General features: G+C 38.4%; 1 protein-coding gene across 2 annotated transcripts in view; it reads right to left on the reverse strand.

Annotated features, from left to right (window-relative positions):
• Positions 1–16,002, reverse strand: part of LOC141110450 (uncharacterized) — a 50,048-nt gene extending 34,046 nt beyond the window's left edge. For both annotated transcript variants that reach the window (XR_012236295.1, XM_073601796.1), the window contains exons 1-4: positions 15,888–16,002; positions 14,544–14,651; positions 11,531–11,893; positions 5,681–6,043 (exon numbers count right to left, since the gene is read on the reverse strand). Coding sequence is in view for 1 of the 2 variants with exons in the window: in XM_073601796.1 (XP_073457897.1) it covers positions 5,681–6,043; positions 11,531–11,893; positions 14,544–14,598 (781 nt within the window). In the remaining variant the exon portion in view is untranslated. The remainder of the gene's footprint in view (positions 1–5,680; positions 6,044–11,530; positions 11,894–14,543; positions 14,652–15,887) is intronic.
• Positions 16,003–16,444: the final 442 nt, after the last annotated feature.

A 16,444-nucleotide genomic window follows, 5' to 3' on the forward strand; every position in this document is an offset into this window, starting at 1 on the left:
CATATACAACTCCTCAAGAAACTTTCCATTATAATACTTCAAGACGCTAAAATTGCAGGCTTCCGTGAATCTGAGGCATGAAGCAGAGTCCCAACCCGATTCATACCTTACACTAACAACCCTTTTTTTTTACGTATAACCCTTAATTTTCTCCCCTCACAGGTTACTAACTCCTTGGTTCTCCGGATTCAAAACTATCCGCCTCCTTTTTGGTGAAGACAACGGATTTCCCACAGATAACTGAACCAAACACCTGAAGACATCACTCCTGAGAACTATGAGACTTTTTTTTTTCCTGACACACACACTATTTTTTTTTTACTCTAGCTTCCCCTTTAACCCCAAATATTACCATGTCAGCATCTACTATATTGTGGTTGTTTTTGTTGAACACTGTTGTTATCTTTCCCTTGGTAGCCTGACATGGACAATCGGTAATTTTTTTTTTACCATGCACACTTTTCTTTTTTTTTTCACTAATACTAACTACTATCACTTTTGCCTGGCCCATCTGCCGTCGCTGGTTTGACCCCCATTCTGCCTGTGGAGTTCACTGTTTCACCTCCCGTTGGAGTGCTGCAGTGCTCTCCACCGGCAGAACTTGGACGAATTTGTCCTATTGAATTCTTTATTTGTTTGGGAGACCCACAGTCCTCCAACCCCCTTATGTTTTTTTCCTAGTTACAGTTATTTTAGCCCTTATGGCAACTTTTTAAATTTTAAATGTTCTGGAAGACTCATACAATTGCTCAGTTTAGATTGTTTCAGAATAGTTATTTTCAATCGGTTACAGCTTTTGATGTGCATGAAACATCCATTTAGCATAGATATTAATAATGCTTTATTATGATCCTATCACCTTACCAATGTCTATACAGATTATTACTATTCTGTCATGTACTTCTTACCTGGCCCCCATTTGTGGCCCCTGCTAACTTTCCCCCTCTCAACTAGCACCCCTTTTCTCCCTAAATATGAGACTTAAAATTTTTTCTCACAATGTCCAAGGCTTCAACTCCCCTGACAAACGGAAAAAAGCTTTTAAACAATACAAAAGATTGGGAGCTGATATTATACTGATGCAAGAAACCCACTTTTCCGCCACTAACCACCCACAATACTTTGACAAATCATTCAACCAAATACACTGTACCACTTTTTCCAATAAATCAAGGTTGTTCAATCTTTATTAAAAATAATATAATTTTCGAACCATATATCATCTACTAAGATGATGAAAGCAGATTCATTATAATAAAGGGCAGTATTAACAGAAAATCAGTCACAATAGCTTCTTTATACGCCCCCAATGACGCTCAACCGACATTTTTCAATAAATTCTTTAACACACTAGATCACTACATCTCCCCTCACATGATAATTGGAGGCGACTTCAACTTATCTGCCCATCCAGCCCTAGATAGAAGTAGGTTAGTCCCCTCCTCTAAAGCATTTAGCAAATTTATTAATCGCTCTCTTAGCAAATTACAACTAATTGATTCTTGGAGAGCACATAATATAGGTATCGGAGCATACACTCACTATTCCCACCCTCATGATTGCTATGCCAGACTGGACTATATTTTTTGCACCCCTATCCTTCTTGCGAACTCTTCCATAGCTAATATCCTTCCCTTCCCATGGTCAGATCATAACATTGTAGCTTTTGAAACCTCCCATTTTGGTATGGCTCCCACCCCCTTTAATTGGCGCCTTAACAATTCACTTCTTTCAAATCCTTCCACGGTTCAACTTATCAACACACATATAGAAGAATACTTCAACACAAACTCCACTGAAGAGGTCCTCCCTACCTCTGTTTGGGCCGCTCACAAAGCTGTTCTTAGAGGTCATTTAATCAGCACAGCGGCAGCAAAGAATAAGGCTAAACTCTCTGAAATCAAATGCCTCACTAAAGAACTTCATGGGCTATATAACAAACTAAATAATGCTTTGTCCCCAGAATTAACTGAACTCATTCAAAGCAAACGCAAAGCCCTTAATACACTACTTTCTGAGGACACTGAAAAATCACTAAGATTTTCTAAGGCCAGATTTCTGTTACATGGCAACTCCTCCTCAGCAGTGTTTGCCAGAAAATTGAACCATGACACTAAACCCCCTCACGTTTACAAACTACGAGGTCAAAAAGGAAATTTGGTGACACACCCTCAAGATGTCCTCCAGATTTTCACTTCTTTCTACTAAAACCTCCTCTCTGGCCCTCAAACTCAAAACCCACAGACTTAGGCTGGTTAAACTCTCTACAACTCCCTAAACTTAGCCAGCAGCAAACTTTCTCGCTAAATGAACCTTGTACTGGGGCTGAGATTTTGGACATAATAAAATCTCTCAAAACCTCGACAGCACCAGGCCCAGATGGCTTTACAACTACATATTATAAAAAATTTGCCTCCCTACTGTCCCCTAGCCTCACCAAGATGTTCAACCACATCCTATTGGGTGGTCATTTCCCAGAGGACATGCTGCTGGCTAATTTATCTCTAATTCCTAAACCTCAAAAAGACCACACTTTACCCCAAAACTTTCGTCCCATATCAGTCCTTAATAATGACCTTAAATTATTCGGCAGAATATTGGCAAACAGACTGGCCACAGTTATCACCTCCCTGATCTATACAGACTAAATGGGTTTTATCCCAGGCAGACGAATAGCCGACAACATTAGATTAGTCACAAACATTGTCCAAGACGCCAACCTTCACTCTCGTTCCCTTTATTTACTTAGCCTTGACATCCACAAGGCCTTTGACAGTGTCAACTGGTCCTATCTAAATCATCTATTACCTAAATTTGGCATCTCAGAAAAATTTATACATGGCTTTAATGCATTATACCACCTCCCCCAAACCAGAATTAAAATCCCCGGAAGTAACTCTGATTTCTTCCCCCTGAGTAGAGGCACTAGACAAGGTTGTCTACTTTCCCCCCTCCTCTTTGCCTTAGCCATAGAACCCCTTGCAATCGCTATTAGGAATAACTATAACATCAAAGGATACCAAAAAGAATCGCATCACTTTAAACTCAGTCTTTATGCAGACGATGTCCTACTAATCCTAACGAACCCACTTGTTTCAATCCCTAATCTCCTCTCTGAACTCCAGTCATTCTACAAACTATCTGGTCTCTACATTAATAACAACAAATGTTCTATACTGCCAATCAACTGTCCCTCTAGCTTACTATCCCTTCTGGAAAAAAAATTTAACTTCCTTTGGTCCCAGCACTCATTCAAATATCTTGGCATTTTCATCACAGCCTCTCATAACCTGCTATACAAAACTAACTACCCTCCCCATTTTTCCCATATAAGCTCATTAATCAAAACCTGGTCGTCCTATCACATTTCCTTCCTCGGAAGGATGTGTGCGTTTAAGATGACCATTCTTCCTAAATTACTCTATTATTTCAGGACTCTTCCTATCAACGTACCCAAAACAAAACTTGAATCTCTTCAGCGCGAAATAAACAAATTTATCTGGAATAATAAAAAACCTAGATGCAGTTACTCTCTAATGCATAGAACTCAACATAGTGGTGGTCTGGGACTCCCCAACCTCTGGCTATATTTTTTAGCAGCCAGATTGGTCCAGCTGGCTCAATGGTTCTCCCCTGACACAAATATTTCCTGGTTAATCTTTGAGGCTTCTTCCATACTCCCTCTAAACCTCAAAGGTATCCTACGGTCTAATCTAAAATCAAATCATTCCCTAAATAAGCATAACACGATTATTTCCCACTTTATTCAATTATGGAATAGAATTAAAGATAACTTTAAACTTATATCAGATTCCCCCCCTCTAGCCTCATTCCTAGGTGATCCTAGACTCCCCCAGGCATTTTTAGATAACTCTATCTTTAACTTGTGGATGGAAAATAATCTCACCACATTAAAGCCACTCGCACTCAATATGAATTTCTCTTCCTTCGCTTCTTTGCAATCTAGATTTATACTCCCCTCTACGGAAATTCCCCAATACAACCTTATCGGAAACTTTTTCTATACTAATTACTCCCTATATCTCAACCCACCATATATGTTATTCGAACATATCTGTATCTCTACTCCTAGGGATAAAGGACTGATCTCTCAAGTATATAACTATCTCAATAACCTTCACCAATCTGAAAAATCTAGCCCTATGATTCGGTGGGAAACAGAATTGGGTTGTTCATTCCCCATCGAGTCATGGTCTAAAATGATCAAAAACCTTTGCAAGAGCGACTGTGCTTCTGCATTCAGAGAATCCCCTCTAAAGCTCTTTATTAGATGGTATATGACACCAGCCAAAATTCATTCCTTCTATCCCACGACGTCCCCTAACTGTTTCAGGGGCTGCCCTGAAGAAGGCAACTACATTCACATATTCTGCAGCTGCAAATACCTGGAGCCAATATGGAACGCAGTAATCAGTAAATTTGAAAAAACCCTCGAGAAGAAAATCTCCCTCTCACCACAAATCTGCCTCCTTTACGCTTTGATTCCTGATATTCCTCTTCCATGTAACAGATTAATACACTCTCTAATTAGCTCCATTCAATGGATGATAGCTTTTAACTGGAAATCGCATAATCTTCCTTGGCCCCAGGTTGAATCCCGAATGGAAATTCTCAGAATCTCAGAAAGAGTCCATCATACTCTATCAGATAGCATGCATATCTTTAATGACAAATGGTTATTTTGGTCCTCACAGGATAACACTCCTTAAAAATCATGTACTAGGCCTTTTCATTAAGATTCTCATACGATATCTTTACCCTTCAAATTTTTATATAGCTAACACGCTATTGTACTGCATAATATGTTACTACATCCTACATCTATGTTCTACTTGTGACAATGCTCTATTCTGTACAAATCTCATGGCATATTTGTAATTGTTTCACTTTCTGTCTTCGGAATAAACTTTTGTAAACAAAAAAAACCTTTGACTACATGTAACTTCAGCACCGTGAAAGTCTATCATACAATAACAAACACTTTCTGTAATAATGCAGGATGATAGTGCTAGTGTATATACAATCCCTTCATTTTCATTGGATAAAAGGGTTCCTGCGCATGACATCCTATATTTCCAAAATAAAAATATATAAAGAAGGAGGTAAATAGAACATTAACAAAGAAAAACTGAACCAATTGAAGAGAAAGATTTAGAAGATAAGCCCCATATCTCCCAACTGTCCCCCAATTGTCATACTTATTTAGAGATGAAATTCAACCTCAGAACTGTCACAGAACCTAGAATTCCTAAGGAGCCATTTTGAAAAGACTAATAATAAAATGAGAAAATTCTACACTAAAATCAGTGCACAAATATCAAAATATAATCAAAAGAGCTGCACTCACTATTAACAACACAAAAAATAATATATAACACAAATGCAGTTAAAAAAGTGCTGTACTGTGATAGAAATTATCAGTACAAAATATATTGACGTGATAGTGTGAACAATTCAGATTGGAATTTGAACATTGGAATTATATATGTATATAAAGTTTCGTTAACTATGTCACCAAAGTCTCTGAAAAAAGAAGACAGAAGTGCATCCAGAGGAACGACAGTGTCTCAAAATCATGAGATAAAATTCCTCTGTACAGTCGCTGCCGTGCACCAGCTTGCCTTCAGTTATATTTTAACAATTTTTTTAACATCTTTACCTGTGACTTTGACTTGGACACTCTGGCCGTTATTATGGTCATAGGAATTTATCTCTGTATTTATTCCTAGATAAAACCGTTCTGTCTTTGTTACATTCTTGATTCTCAGTGTGCAGCTGTTTGTTCCGTTAGCAACAAGACTTGTCCGTCCTCTGTACTCTTCTATAACCTGAGAGGGGCCTTTACTATTGAAGACCTGGGGGAATCCTGTAGTTTGATACTTATACCAAATCAGATTGACCTCACTGAGGTCTATAGGAGCAGTGAATGTGCAGGGAATGGTCACATCAGAATTCTTCAGTGTTTTAATGGAGTTTGGAAATGAAAACTTCCATTGTCTTCTGAGCACATCTGATGACTCCACTATGAAAAACAAAAACAGAGATAATTCTGTGTAAAATATATCATAGATAATAGGGAACAAATAATGGAAGGTGACTTTCATCAAGTTACATATAAGGTACATGGGTCTTTTATTTTTATTTTTATTTTTTGCTTCATGAAAGAGGATCATCTTGGGGAATTGAAAAAAGGAAGTGCACCTGTTTTGTAGACATATTGTAGTAAGATAATAAAAAGTTTTAAGGATTAGTTTGTCCCCACCCTACTCTTTATGTCTGGAGGCTCCATATTATTTTTGCCCCCTTCCTGACCAGGCCATTTTTTTGATTCGGCACTGCGTCGCTTTAACTGACAATTGCGCGGTCATGCAATGTTGTACCCAAACAAAATTAATGTCCTTTTTTCCCCACAAATAGAGCTTTCTTTTGGTGGTATTTGATCACCTCTGCGTTTTTTATTTTTTGCGCTATAAACCAAAAATAGCAACAATTTTGAAAAAAACACAATATTTTGTACTTTTTGCTATAATAAATATCCCCCCCCCCCCCCAAAAAAAAATGTCTTCATCAGTTTAGGCCGATATGTATTCTTCTAAATGTTATTGGTAAAAAAAAAATCACAATAAGTGTATATTGATTGGTTTGCGCAAAAGTTATAGCGTCTACAAAATAGGGGATAGATTTATGGCATTTTTATTATAATTTTTTTTACTAGTAATGGCGGTGAATTGAGATTTTTATCTGGACTGAGACATTGCGGTGGACAAATCGAACATTTTTGACACTTTTTTGGGATCATTGACATTTATACAGCGATCAGTGCTATAAAAAGGCACTGATTACAGTATAAATGTCTCTGTGGGGGTTAACTGTGTTCCCTTTGTGTGTTCTAACTGTGGGGGGAATGTGGCTGACTAGAGGAGGAGAGAGATCGTTGTTCCTACTTGGTAGGAACACACAATCTGTTTCCTCTCCCCTGACAGAACCGGGATCTGTGTGTTTACACACACAGATCCCGGTTCTTGCTCTGTCATGAGTGATCGCAGGTGCCCAGTGGTCATCGTGCCCGCCGGGCACGCGTATCAGCTCCGGGGACACGCATGCTTGCTACAGCATCTTAAAGAGCCGATGTACAGCTACGACGGCTCACGCAGCAGTGCCAACCTGTCGCAGTATAACTGTAACGACTGGTCGGGAAGGGGTTAACAATACAATATTATTTTATACAGTTGTGTTCAAAATAATAGCAGATAACCAATAACCAGATCAATCACTGTTTTTGGTATAAATTATATTTCTGTATGGCAAATAATTTACTAGTAGGTGTAGTAGAGCAATAGAAAACCAACAGACATGACATGCATGCTGCTGATTCTGTGTAATTGAATCATTAATTGGAATAATAGCAGTGCGGAGTTCAATTAGTGAGGTCATTCAGTCTGTAAAAAAAAAAAAAATGGGTGACCTTATTGAAGGAGGAAGGCAGCAAATGTTGTACATGCCGGGTATAGTGCATTTCTCTCTGAAAATCAGAGTAAAATGGGTTGTTCCAGACATTGTTCAAAAGAACAGCGTACTTTGATTAAAAGTTGATTGGAGAGGTCAAAACATATAAAGAAGTGCAGAAACTGAAAGTCTGTTCAGCTAAAATGATCTCAAATGCTTTAAAATGGCAAGATTGTTCTTTTTGGGACGAGGGGCCACAGACAGTTTGTCAGGCGACCCCAAACACTGAATTCAAGCAACAATACACTGTGAAGACAGTGAAGCATGGTGGTGCAAGCATCATGATATGGGGATGTTTCTCATACTATTGTGTTGGGCCTATTTAGCGCATACTAGGGATTATGGATCAGTTTGAATACATCAAAATACTGGAATCTTATGCCGAAGAGGAAATGCCCATGAAATTGGTGTTTCAGCAAGACAATGACCTCAAACACACCAGCAAGCGAGCAGCATCTTGGTTCCAGACCAACAAGATTAACGTTATGGACTACCATCCTTGGGCAGCTCCTCCCCCCTTCCGGTTTCTTTCTGACCTAGACTCCCTTTCTTTTTTGTTTTTAATTATATACATATAGATTTTTTTTTTCTTGGTGAACAACATGGCCCCTTGGCCAAAATTGCTCTCGAGACTGAGCGACAGTCGTCAATATTAGTACTATACTGCAAAATAAGGGGAGTCTAGCTATGGGTGATAGCCACCGGGCTGACTCACTGTATATGGTTATTTGTGACTGTTTATGGAATGTAACTCCTTATGTTGTTCAATGTGATATCTGTAAAAATGACATTAAAAACTTTTTCAACCCTAATGTTGTGGACTGGCCAGCCCAATTCCTTGACCTTAATGCAATAGAAAACACGTGGGATGACATAAAAAATGCTGTTTCTGAGGTAAAACCAAGAAATGCTGAGGAATTGTGGAATGTAGTGCAATCCCCCTAGGCTGGAATACCTGTTCACGGGGGCCAGAATTTGGTTGACTCCATGCAACACAGATGTGAAGCAGTTCTCAGAAACAGTGCTTATACAACTAAATATTAGTTTAGTGATTTACAGGAAAGCTAAATCTTTAAGCATGTTTTAGTTTATACAGTAAATGTTTGAGTTTGTAAAGAAAAATGCAGACACTGCTATTTATTCATTTTCCTTCACTTTCTGTAAAGTGATAACGAATTTAAAAACATTTTCTTCATGTTTTGATTTGGAATAGACTGTGCAGTGTTCCCAATGTATGTGCATGTATGGAAATAAAAGCTATTATAAGGATTTTGAGCTTTATTTACTTTTTTAAACATACTGCTATTATTTTGAACACAACTGTATTATTATACAGGATCTGTTTGTTAGAATCTAATATTCATCAATTACCAAATGAATGAATAGATGAGATCTTTTCAGAATAATTGAGTTGAATATATGTATTTATATCTCTTCTATATATGGAGAGGGTAAAATTATACATAGACTTTTATATTTGTGAAAATATACATTGGTATAAACTTCATAAGCAGTTCTATGTAGAGTCAACATGTGTTAGTAATTAACAGTGAGCTGAGTTCTCACCTCCCCCATCACAGATGAGAAGGAAGGTTTTACATTACTTAAGATGAAAAGTTTCAAAGTTTTAGTTAAGATCATAATTTCTTTATACTACAATATTTCTTGATTAGGATATTAATAAGAACATTGTGTTTTAAATGAATATAATATACATACTGATATATGTGGTATTTGATTTAGAAGTTAAAGGAAATGTATATTGTATAAGTGAAATGGTTTTCATATAGCACCTTTTGGCTCACTCCTCAGGTATGTCAACCCCCACCCTTGTGTGAGGTGGGAGGAAAAATATGTTTCATGAAAAGCCCGCGGTTTTCAGTGGAACTATAAGAGAAACCAAACCTTTTTAGGAAGGAGGGGTCAGATTTTAGGAGAAGGTGGGGTCTGAATTTAGGAGTAAAAGGAGTTAAACAGAGAGATTTTAGACACATCACGAGGACAGCTACACTCACACATCACGAGACATTGCTGTAACATCTACATACATACACACATCTGATTCAATCTTCATCTTATGAATATAATACATCATTAATGACATTCTATACTTTGATATTGTTCTTGTAATTTTTTGCTATAGAAAAGGAAAACACATATATGAGAGTCCCCGAGGCTGCACAACCCAAGAGTATACAAAAAAATGGAAAAATTTCCCCAGGGGGGTTTTTAGGCAGCAAAATATTAATGATGTAAAAGTCTTTTATTAAGTCAGAAAGTAAATGCTAGATACAGATATACAATACATTTGATTTTGAAATGCAAGCTATGGTTTTAGACACAAACAACAACATAAAACATCACTTATGGCAAAAAAACACCCCAAGGAAAACATGATTTGCCAATTACTATTCACATGATTACCCCAATGCATTTCAACACTTTCAACCCTTTAGTTTTTGGTCTTCTTCGGGGGGATTTTTATTCTGGGGAAATATATAAAAAAATTCGAATTAAGACATTTGGCAGTATGCGAAACATTGTTACAGTATTTTAAATTGTGCAAAAGATATATCTCCATATACACAGAGGTATATTTACCATTGGGTAGATGAGAGAGTGAGGATGTATCGCACAAACCAGATTGCTAAAAAACATTTGCATTCAGTGATACCATTGTCTCTGCACGTCCCCTCCGCACCACCCAGGTGAATCCACAGTCCACCGGGCTTTCATGGGGCCATGCTCTTGGACCTGGAGAGGAGGATGGGGGGCAAAGCACCGGCAATAGGATATTCAGAAATCCTAATAAATAATCGTCTGGTATTCTGAGAGTGTCAAGTACTGCTTTGCGACTCCAGACTGGCTGGTACTGGATCAAATATTAAATAAATAATAAATCATACTGGAAAATATAAAAAACTTGATAGTGAACATATAGTGCCTTTGCTAGTGAGAAAAGCTGTGGGTTAAGTGAACTAGAATATAGAGTGCCAAACAAACAAGGAGTGTAGGATGCTGTACACGAATGTTAAGAGTGTTTAAGAGTAAAAGCCATGTCTGTATTAAATTAAAATAACAGTATATTAATTTGTTTGTAAGAAACCCCAAAATGGGAAATATAAGTAGATGAGGTATTCGCATGGAGTGCCACATAAGCAAGGAGTGTATGACACTGGATATTCAAAGTGTTTAAGGGTAAAGCCATGTCTATATAGAATTAAAATGACAGTATATTAATTAGTTTGGAAACAAACCTGGAAAGGGAAATATGAGTAAATGAGGTATTCAGTAGGAATGCCCTTGTCCTTTTCCTGATAAAGCTGTCTTGATGAAACATGTCGAAACTTTAGGACTCAGGAACTATGTATATATAACTCCAGGTCTCTCATTAGGTCAGGGTTGAGATAGGTGTGCATACCCAGGACCAGGAATGTAACTGTACTTGTATACTTTTATTGTGTCTCAAATGTACTGTTTTGAATAAATGATTTATACTTTTATTAAATTTATTGTTTTCCTTTATATATGAAGTACCTTTAAAGTCCCATTTTCAACAAATTCTTTCTTCACAATAGAATTGAAGACAAGAGCGTTGAGAGAGCCCTGCTGAGTAATTAAAATGTAAAAGTGAAGAGCAAGTGGTACAAAAGTAATAAATGTATGAGAGTAAACTGATGGAGAATATAAAAGTTCAGTTGTTAGGTGGAGGTGGGATAGGCTTCTCTGAAGAGATGAGATTTCAGGGATCGTCTAAATGTGGATAGAGCAGGAGTTCAGGGAACAGGTTGGGGTAAGGAGTTGCATAGAATGGGAGAGGCTCTGGAGAAGTCCTGGGGGTGGTCATGGAGGGATGTTTCTTATGAACACATTCTACTTCTACAGAGAATGTTTTATACACCATGAGATGGATGGAATGAGTTTTCTTACTAACTGCCACTTTGTTGACATTCTTTGTCATTAATATAATTCAATAAATGGACAATTGTTTTAACAACATTACCTGTGACTTTGACCAGGACATTCTGGCTGTTATTAAGGATGTAGGAATTAATCTCTTCACTTATTCCTGGATAAAACCATTCTGTCTCTCTCACATTCTTGATTTTCAGTGTGCAGCTGTTTGTTCCATTATAAATAAGACTTGTCCGTCGTCTGTACTCTTTTATAACTTTAGAGGGGTCTTTACTATTGAAGACCTGGGGGTATCCTGAAGTATCGTACTTATACCAAATCAGATTGGTCGGCTGTCGGTCTATAGGAGCAGTGAATGTGCAGGGAATGGTCACAGCAGAAAACTTCAGTGCTTTAATGGAGTCTGGAAATGAGAAGGACCATTCCTTTCTGTCCTCATCTGATGACACCTCTATAAAAAACAAAAACAGAGATTATTCCACATCAGTGTAAAATGTATCATAGATAATAAGAGCGAGGAATTGAAGCCAAGCCTAATAACAATGCTTACAGGTCATGTTTTTTTTTCCCTTCATGAAACAAGTTTATCATGGGAAAGAGGTACACAGGGGGCAGCAGGTAGATAGGAGGGGCGGTGGGGGTGGCAGGGGAAACAATTACCTCCATTTTCCTCCTGTAGCTACTGAAAGGCTGCAGGAGGAAATTGGAGGGGGTTGGTTGCTTTATATGCCACCCCCACCGCCCATCCTCTATATGCTGCAATCACAACCCCTGTATATATGCCCCTGTCCCCTCCATCCTGGAAGATATCCTCTCTACTCCCCTAATCCTCTCCAGCACAAATTTTTTTAACCCCCAAAATCCCTCTTCCCACCGCAACATCCCTCCATCCCAGTGCAACCCCCCCCAATATTCCAGAGTGGGTATCTCTTATAGGGTACAAGGGATCACAGACACTGCAATTGCCACCTCTGAAGAATGTGCCATTTCTTTGATTGGGGGGGTAAGAGGATATGTGCTGGGTGGTGCTTTGGGTGGGGACTGGGTTTGTGCTACAAGGTGTGGTATCAAATACACTGTCCCCCTCCAAACAGCACCCTGTCCTCTCCTCTCCCAAAGCTCCTCCAGCACATATGGACTGTAGCGTGTTCCTGCAAAAGTAAAAAAATACTTAGGTGTAAACCAGGCCTTAGTTTTGTGTCTTCATAATATACCAATGCATAAGGTCTTTGGTTTTGACTGTTTGCCAGAAGCTCAGACAAACAAATTAAATGGCAACATGGTTGGTTATTGTCTAATTAACATGACAAAGTAAAGTCTTATAATTTTTTCTTTATTTATGTTGTTTTTTCTATTATACAGTGGGGACGGAAAGTATTCAGACCCCCTTACATTTTTCACTCTTTGTTATATTGCAGCCATTTGCTAAAATCATTTAAGTTCATTTTTTTCCTCATTAATGTACACACAGCACCCCATATTGACAGAAAAACACAGAATTGTTGACATTTTTGCAGATTTATTAAAAAAGAAAAACTGAAATATCACATGGTCCTAAGTATTCAGACCCTTTGCTGTGACACTCATATATTTAACTCAGGTGCTGTCCATTTCTTCTGATCATCCTTTGAGATGGTTCTACACCTTCATTTGAGTCCAGCTGTGTTTTATTATACTGACTGGACTTAGGAAAGCCACACACCTGTCTATATAAGACCTTACAGCTCGCATGTCGGAGCAAATGAGAATCATGAGGTCAATGGAACTGCCTGAAGAGCTCAGAGTCAGAATTGTGGCAAGGCACAGATCTGGCCAAGGTTACAAAAAAATTTCTGCTGCACTTAAGGTTCCTAAGAGCACAGTGGCCTCCATAATCCTTAAATGGAAGACGTTTGGGACGACTAGAACCCTTCCTGGGGCTGGCCGTCTGGCCAAACTGAGCTATCGGGGAGAAGAGCCTTGGTGAGAGAGGAAAAGAAGAACCCAAAGGTCACTGTGGCTGAGCTCCAAAGAGGCAGTCGGGAGATAGGAGAAAGTTGTAGAAAGTCAACCATCACTGCAGCCCTCCACCAGTCGGGGCTTTATGGCAGAGTGGCCCGACGGAAGCATCTCCTCAGTGCAAGACACATGAAAGCCCACATGGAGTTTGTTAAAAAACACCTGAAGGACTCCAAGATGGTGAGAAATAGGATTCTCTGGTCTGATGAGCCAAAGATAGAACTTTTTGGCCTTAATTCTAAGCGGTATGTGTGGAGAAAACCAGGCACTGCTCATCACCTGTCCAATACAGTCCCAACAGTGAACATCGTGGTGGCAGCATCATGCTGTGGGGGTGTTTTTCAGCTGCAGAGACAGGGCGACTGGTTGCAATCGAGGAAAAGATGAATGCGGCCAAGTACAGGGATATCCTGGACAAAAACCTTCTCCAGAGTGCTCAGGACCTCAGACTGGGCCGAAGGTTTACCTTCCAACAAGACAATGACCCTAAGCACACAGCTAAAGTAACGAAGGAGTGGCTTCACAACAACTCAGTGACTGTTCTTGAATGGCCCAGCCAGAGCCCTGACTTAAACCCAATTGAGCATCTCTGGAGAGACCTAAAAATGGCTGTCCACCAACGTTTACCATCCAACCTGACAGAACTGGAGAGGATCTTCAAGGAGGAATGGCAGAGGATCCCCAAATCCAGGTGTGAAAAAACCTGTTGCATCTTTCCCAAAAAGACTCATGGCTGTATTAGATCAAAAGGGTGCTTCTACTAAATACTAAGCAAAGGGTCTGAATACTTAGGACCATGTGATATTTCAGTTTTTCTTTTTATTAAATCTGCAAAAATGTCAACAATTCTGTGTTTTTCTGTCAATATGGGGTGCTGTATGTACATTAATGAGGGAAAAAATGAACCTAAATGATCTTAGCAAATGGCTGCAATATAACAAAGAGTGAAAAATTTAAGGGGTCCAAATACTTTCCATCCCCACTGTATATTTTTTACATTTTGCTGTACAATGTGAAAATTCAATAAAAATTTAGCAAAAAAAAAAAACAACATAAAATTTGCTGGAAATTGATAAGAAATTATTCTATTCTATTGATATTACCTTGAAGAAGAAATATGAAAATGCATCCTAACAAGTAACAGGACGCTGGTATCATTATTCAGAGTTCTGTTTCTCTTCCTTTTCTTGTGTTCACTTATATTTACTTCTCTACAGAAAGGTAAAAGTGTAATTAGTCACTTGTTGATTACAATACAAGGGGAACATCTTTACACATTGGCAAAAATCTTCAAACGGTAAAATATAGTTGCGAGTTATTTACAAACTTCATCATGTCTGCCTGTGTTGCTGTTGGAGAGTTCCCCTCATTTCCTCTTTGACTTGAAATCTCTGTAAAGGAGTCTCAGACAGCAGTAAGAAGCTGATAGGAGGTCTAACCCTTCCCCCACTCTACCCTAACCTACAAAAAAAAGTTTAGGCTGGACTTAGACTTTAACTGGTCCAGGTGCAGCATTGCATACTGTAATCCATCCAACGACCTTTTACAATTTTAGAGGATCGTTTTTCATTTAGCACATTAAAAATAACCTGCCAGCACAGAACCACTTACAGCTATAGTGTCATCTCTTGCCAACGATATTATCAAGTTTACCAATCAAATGTAAGTATGTAAAGATAGTCTTGGTCCTAAAGGTATCATCTGTAATACATCGGTGCTTACATTCACTTCTCCCTTTCTATAGCCATAAATAATCAGTAAAGTATTTGTTCTTACTTTTGCATTGGCCATCAAAGGTTCCTGTGGTAGGTCAGACCATGTTTGTAACCTCTCTTGTAACCACATCGTCTCTACTATGGCTACCTTAACTGTACCAATTAAAAATAGTTAGTCTACTGGTTTCTGCTTTGTGATTGCACAAGGAGATTCAGAAAGCAATAACAGTCCTTGTAGACAAGCAACCCAAATCAACATTAAAAACAAATGTTTTGTGCTATTGCCTCTACCACACTTAATATTCTTTCTACTGATCCTTGATAAATGTAGTAGGCGCTATCATTTTTTTTGCTGGAGTTTTTGGAAACTTTACTTTAGCTTCACACCATAGTATACCACGAAAACAGACTTATGATCAATTTTTAGCTTCTCCAAGTCACTTTTTTAGTACTTCAAATGAACTGAATAATTAGGTTGGAGAAGCTACTTAGGGTCTTCAACAAGTCCAGCTGAAGGCGACTAATTTCTACTAGATATACCACAACCAGGATAACTGAGAACCTTCACAGATATATACCATAAATATATGTTTTTATGGTATACCATGGTGTGAAGCTAGAGTACGGTTTCCAAGAACTGGGGGGGAAAAAAAATTATAGTACTTTCTACATTCACCAAGAATTAATAGAAAGAATATTAAGTAAAATATTAACAACAAAATTGGTACTCACAGAGATTTAGCAGTCAAACTCGGAGAAGGAAGAGAATATGGCAATGATAGAGAAGATACTTCACTGTGATGACAAATAACTACTATGTGTTTTGTGGTCAGTCTGTAACTTCCTCAGGAAAAGCTACTTCTCATTTCAACACATTTTGAACTACACAAATGGCCAAAAAACTCCAGGCTACTGATCAGTTCTTTGAAATCCTGTTCACTATCAAGCTTGAAAGCTTTGTCAGGTGGAAGAAGTACAGAATTAATGGATGCCATGGATGTTAGATGTTTTAAATCTTCAACCATTTCCAAACCTAACTGGGTTGCTTGCTCTGTCCAATAATAGTCTGGTAATGCCAACAGTAAGTTCAGGAAGAGGCGAGAGGCTCAAAGCCCTAACGTTCAACTTTTCCACTTGTATCTTTGTGGATTCACCAGTTCTCTGCTATATTTAATTAGTTTTACCCTTTCATGGTTCTTCATTTTGCTTTGTACTTCTCACATGATGCTGGTAGTTGGCCTTGGCAGTGACTTAAATGCTCTCATGTGCTCAACATGTTATCACTACTT

This window comes from Aquarana catesbeiana, linkage group LG10, assembly GCF_042186555.1.
Source record: "Aquarana catesbeiana isolate 2022-GZ linkage group LG10, ASM4218655v1, whole genome shotgun sequence".
Classification (NCBI taxonomy): domain Eukaryota; kingdom Metazoa; phylum Chordata; class Amphibia; order Anura; family Ranidae; genus Aquarana; species Aquarana catesbeiana.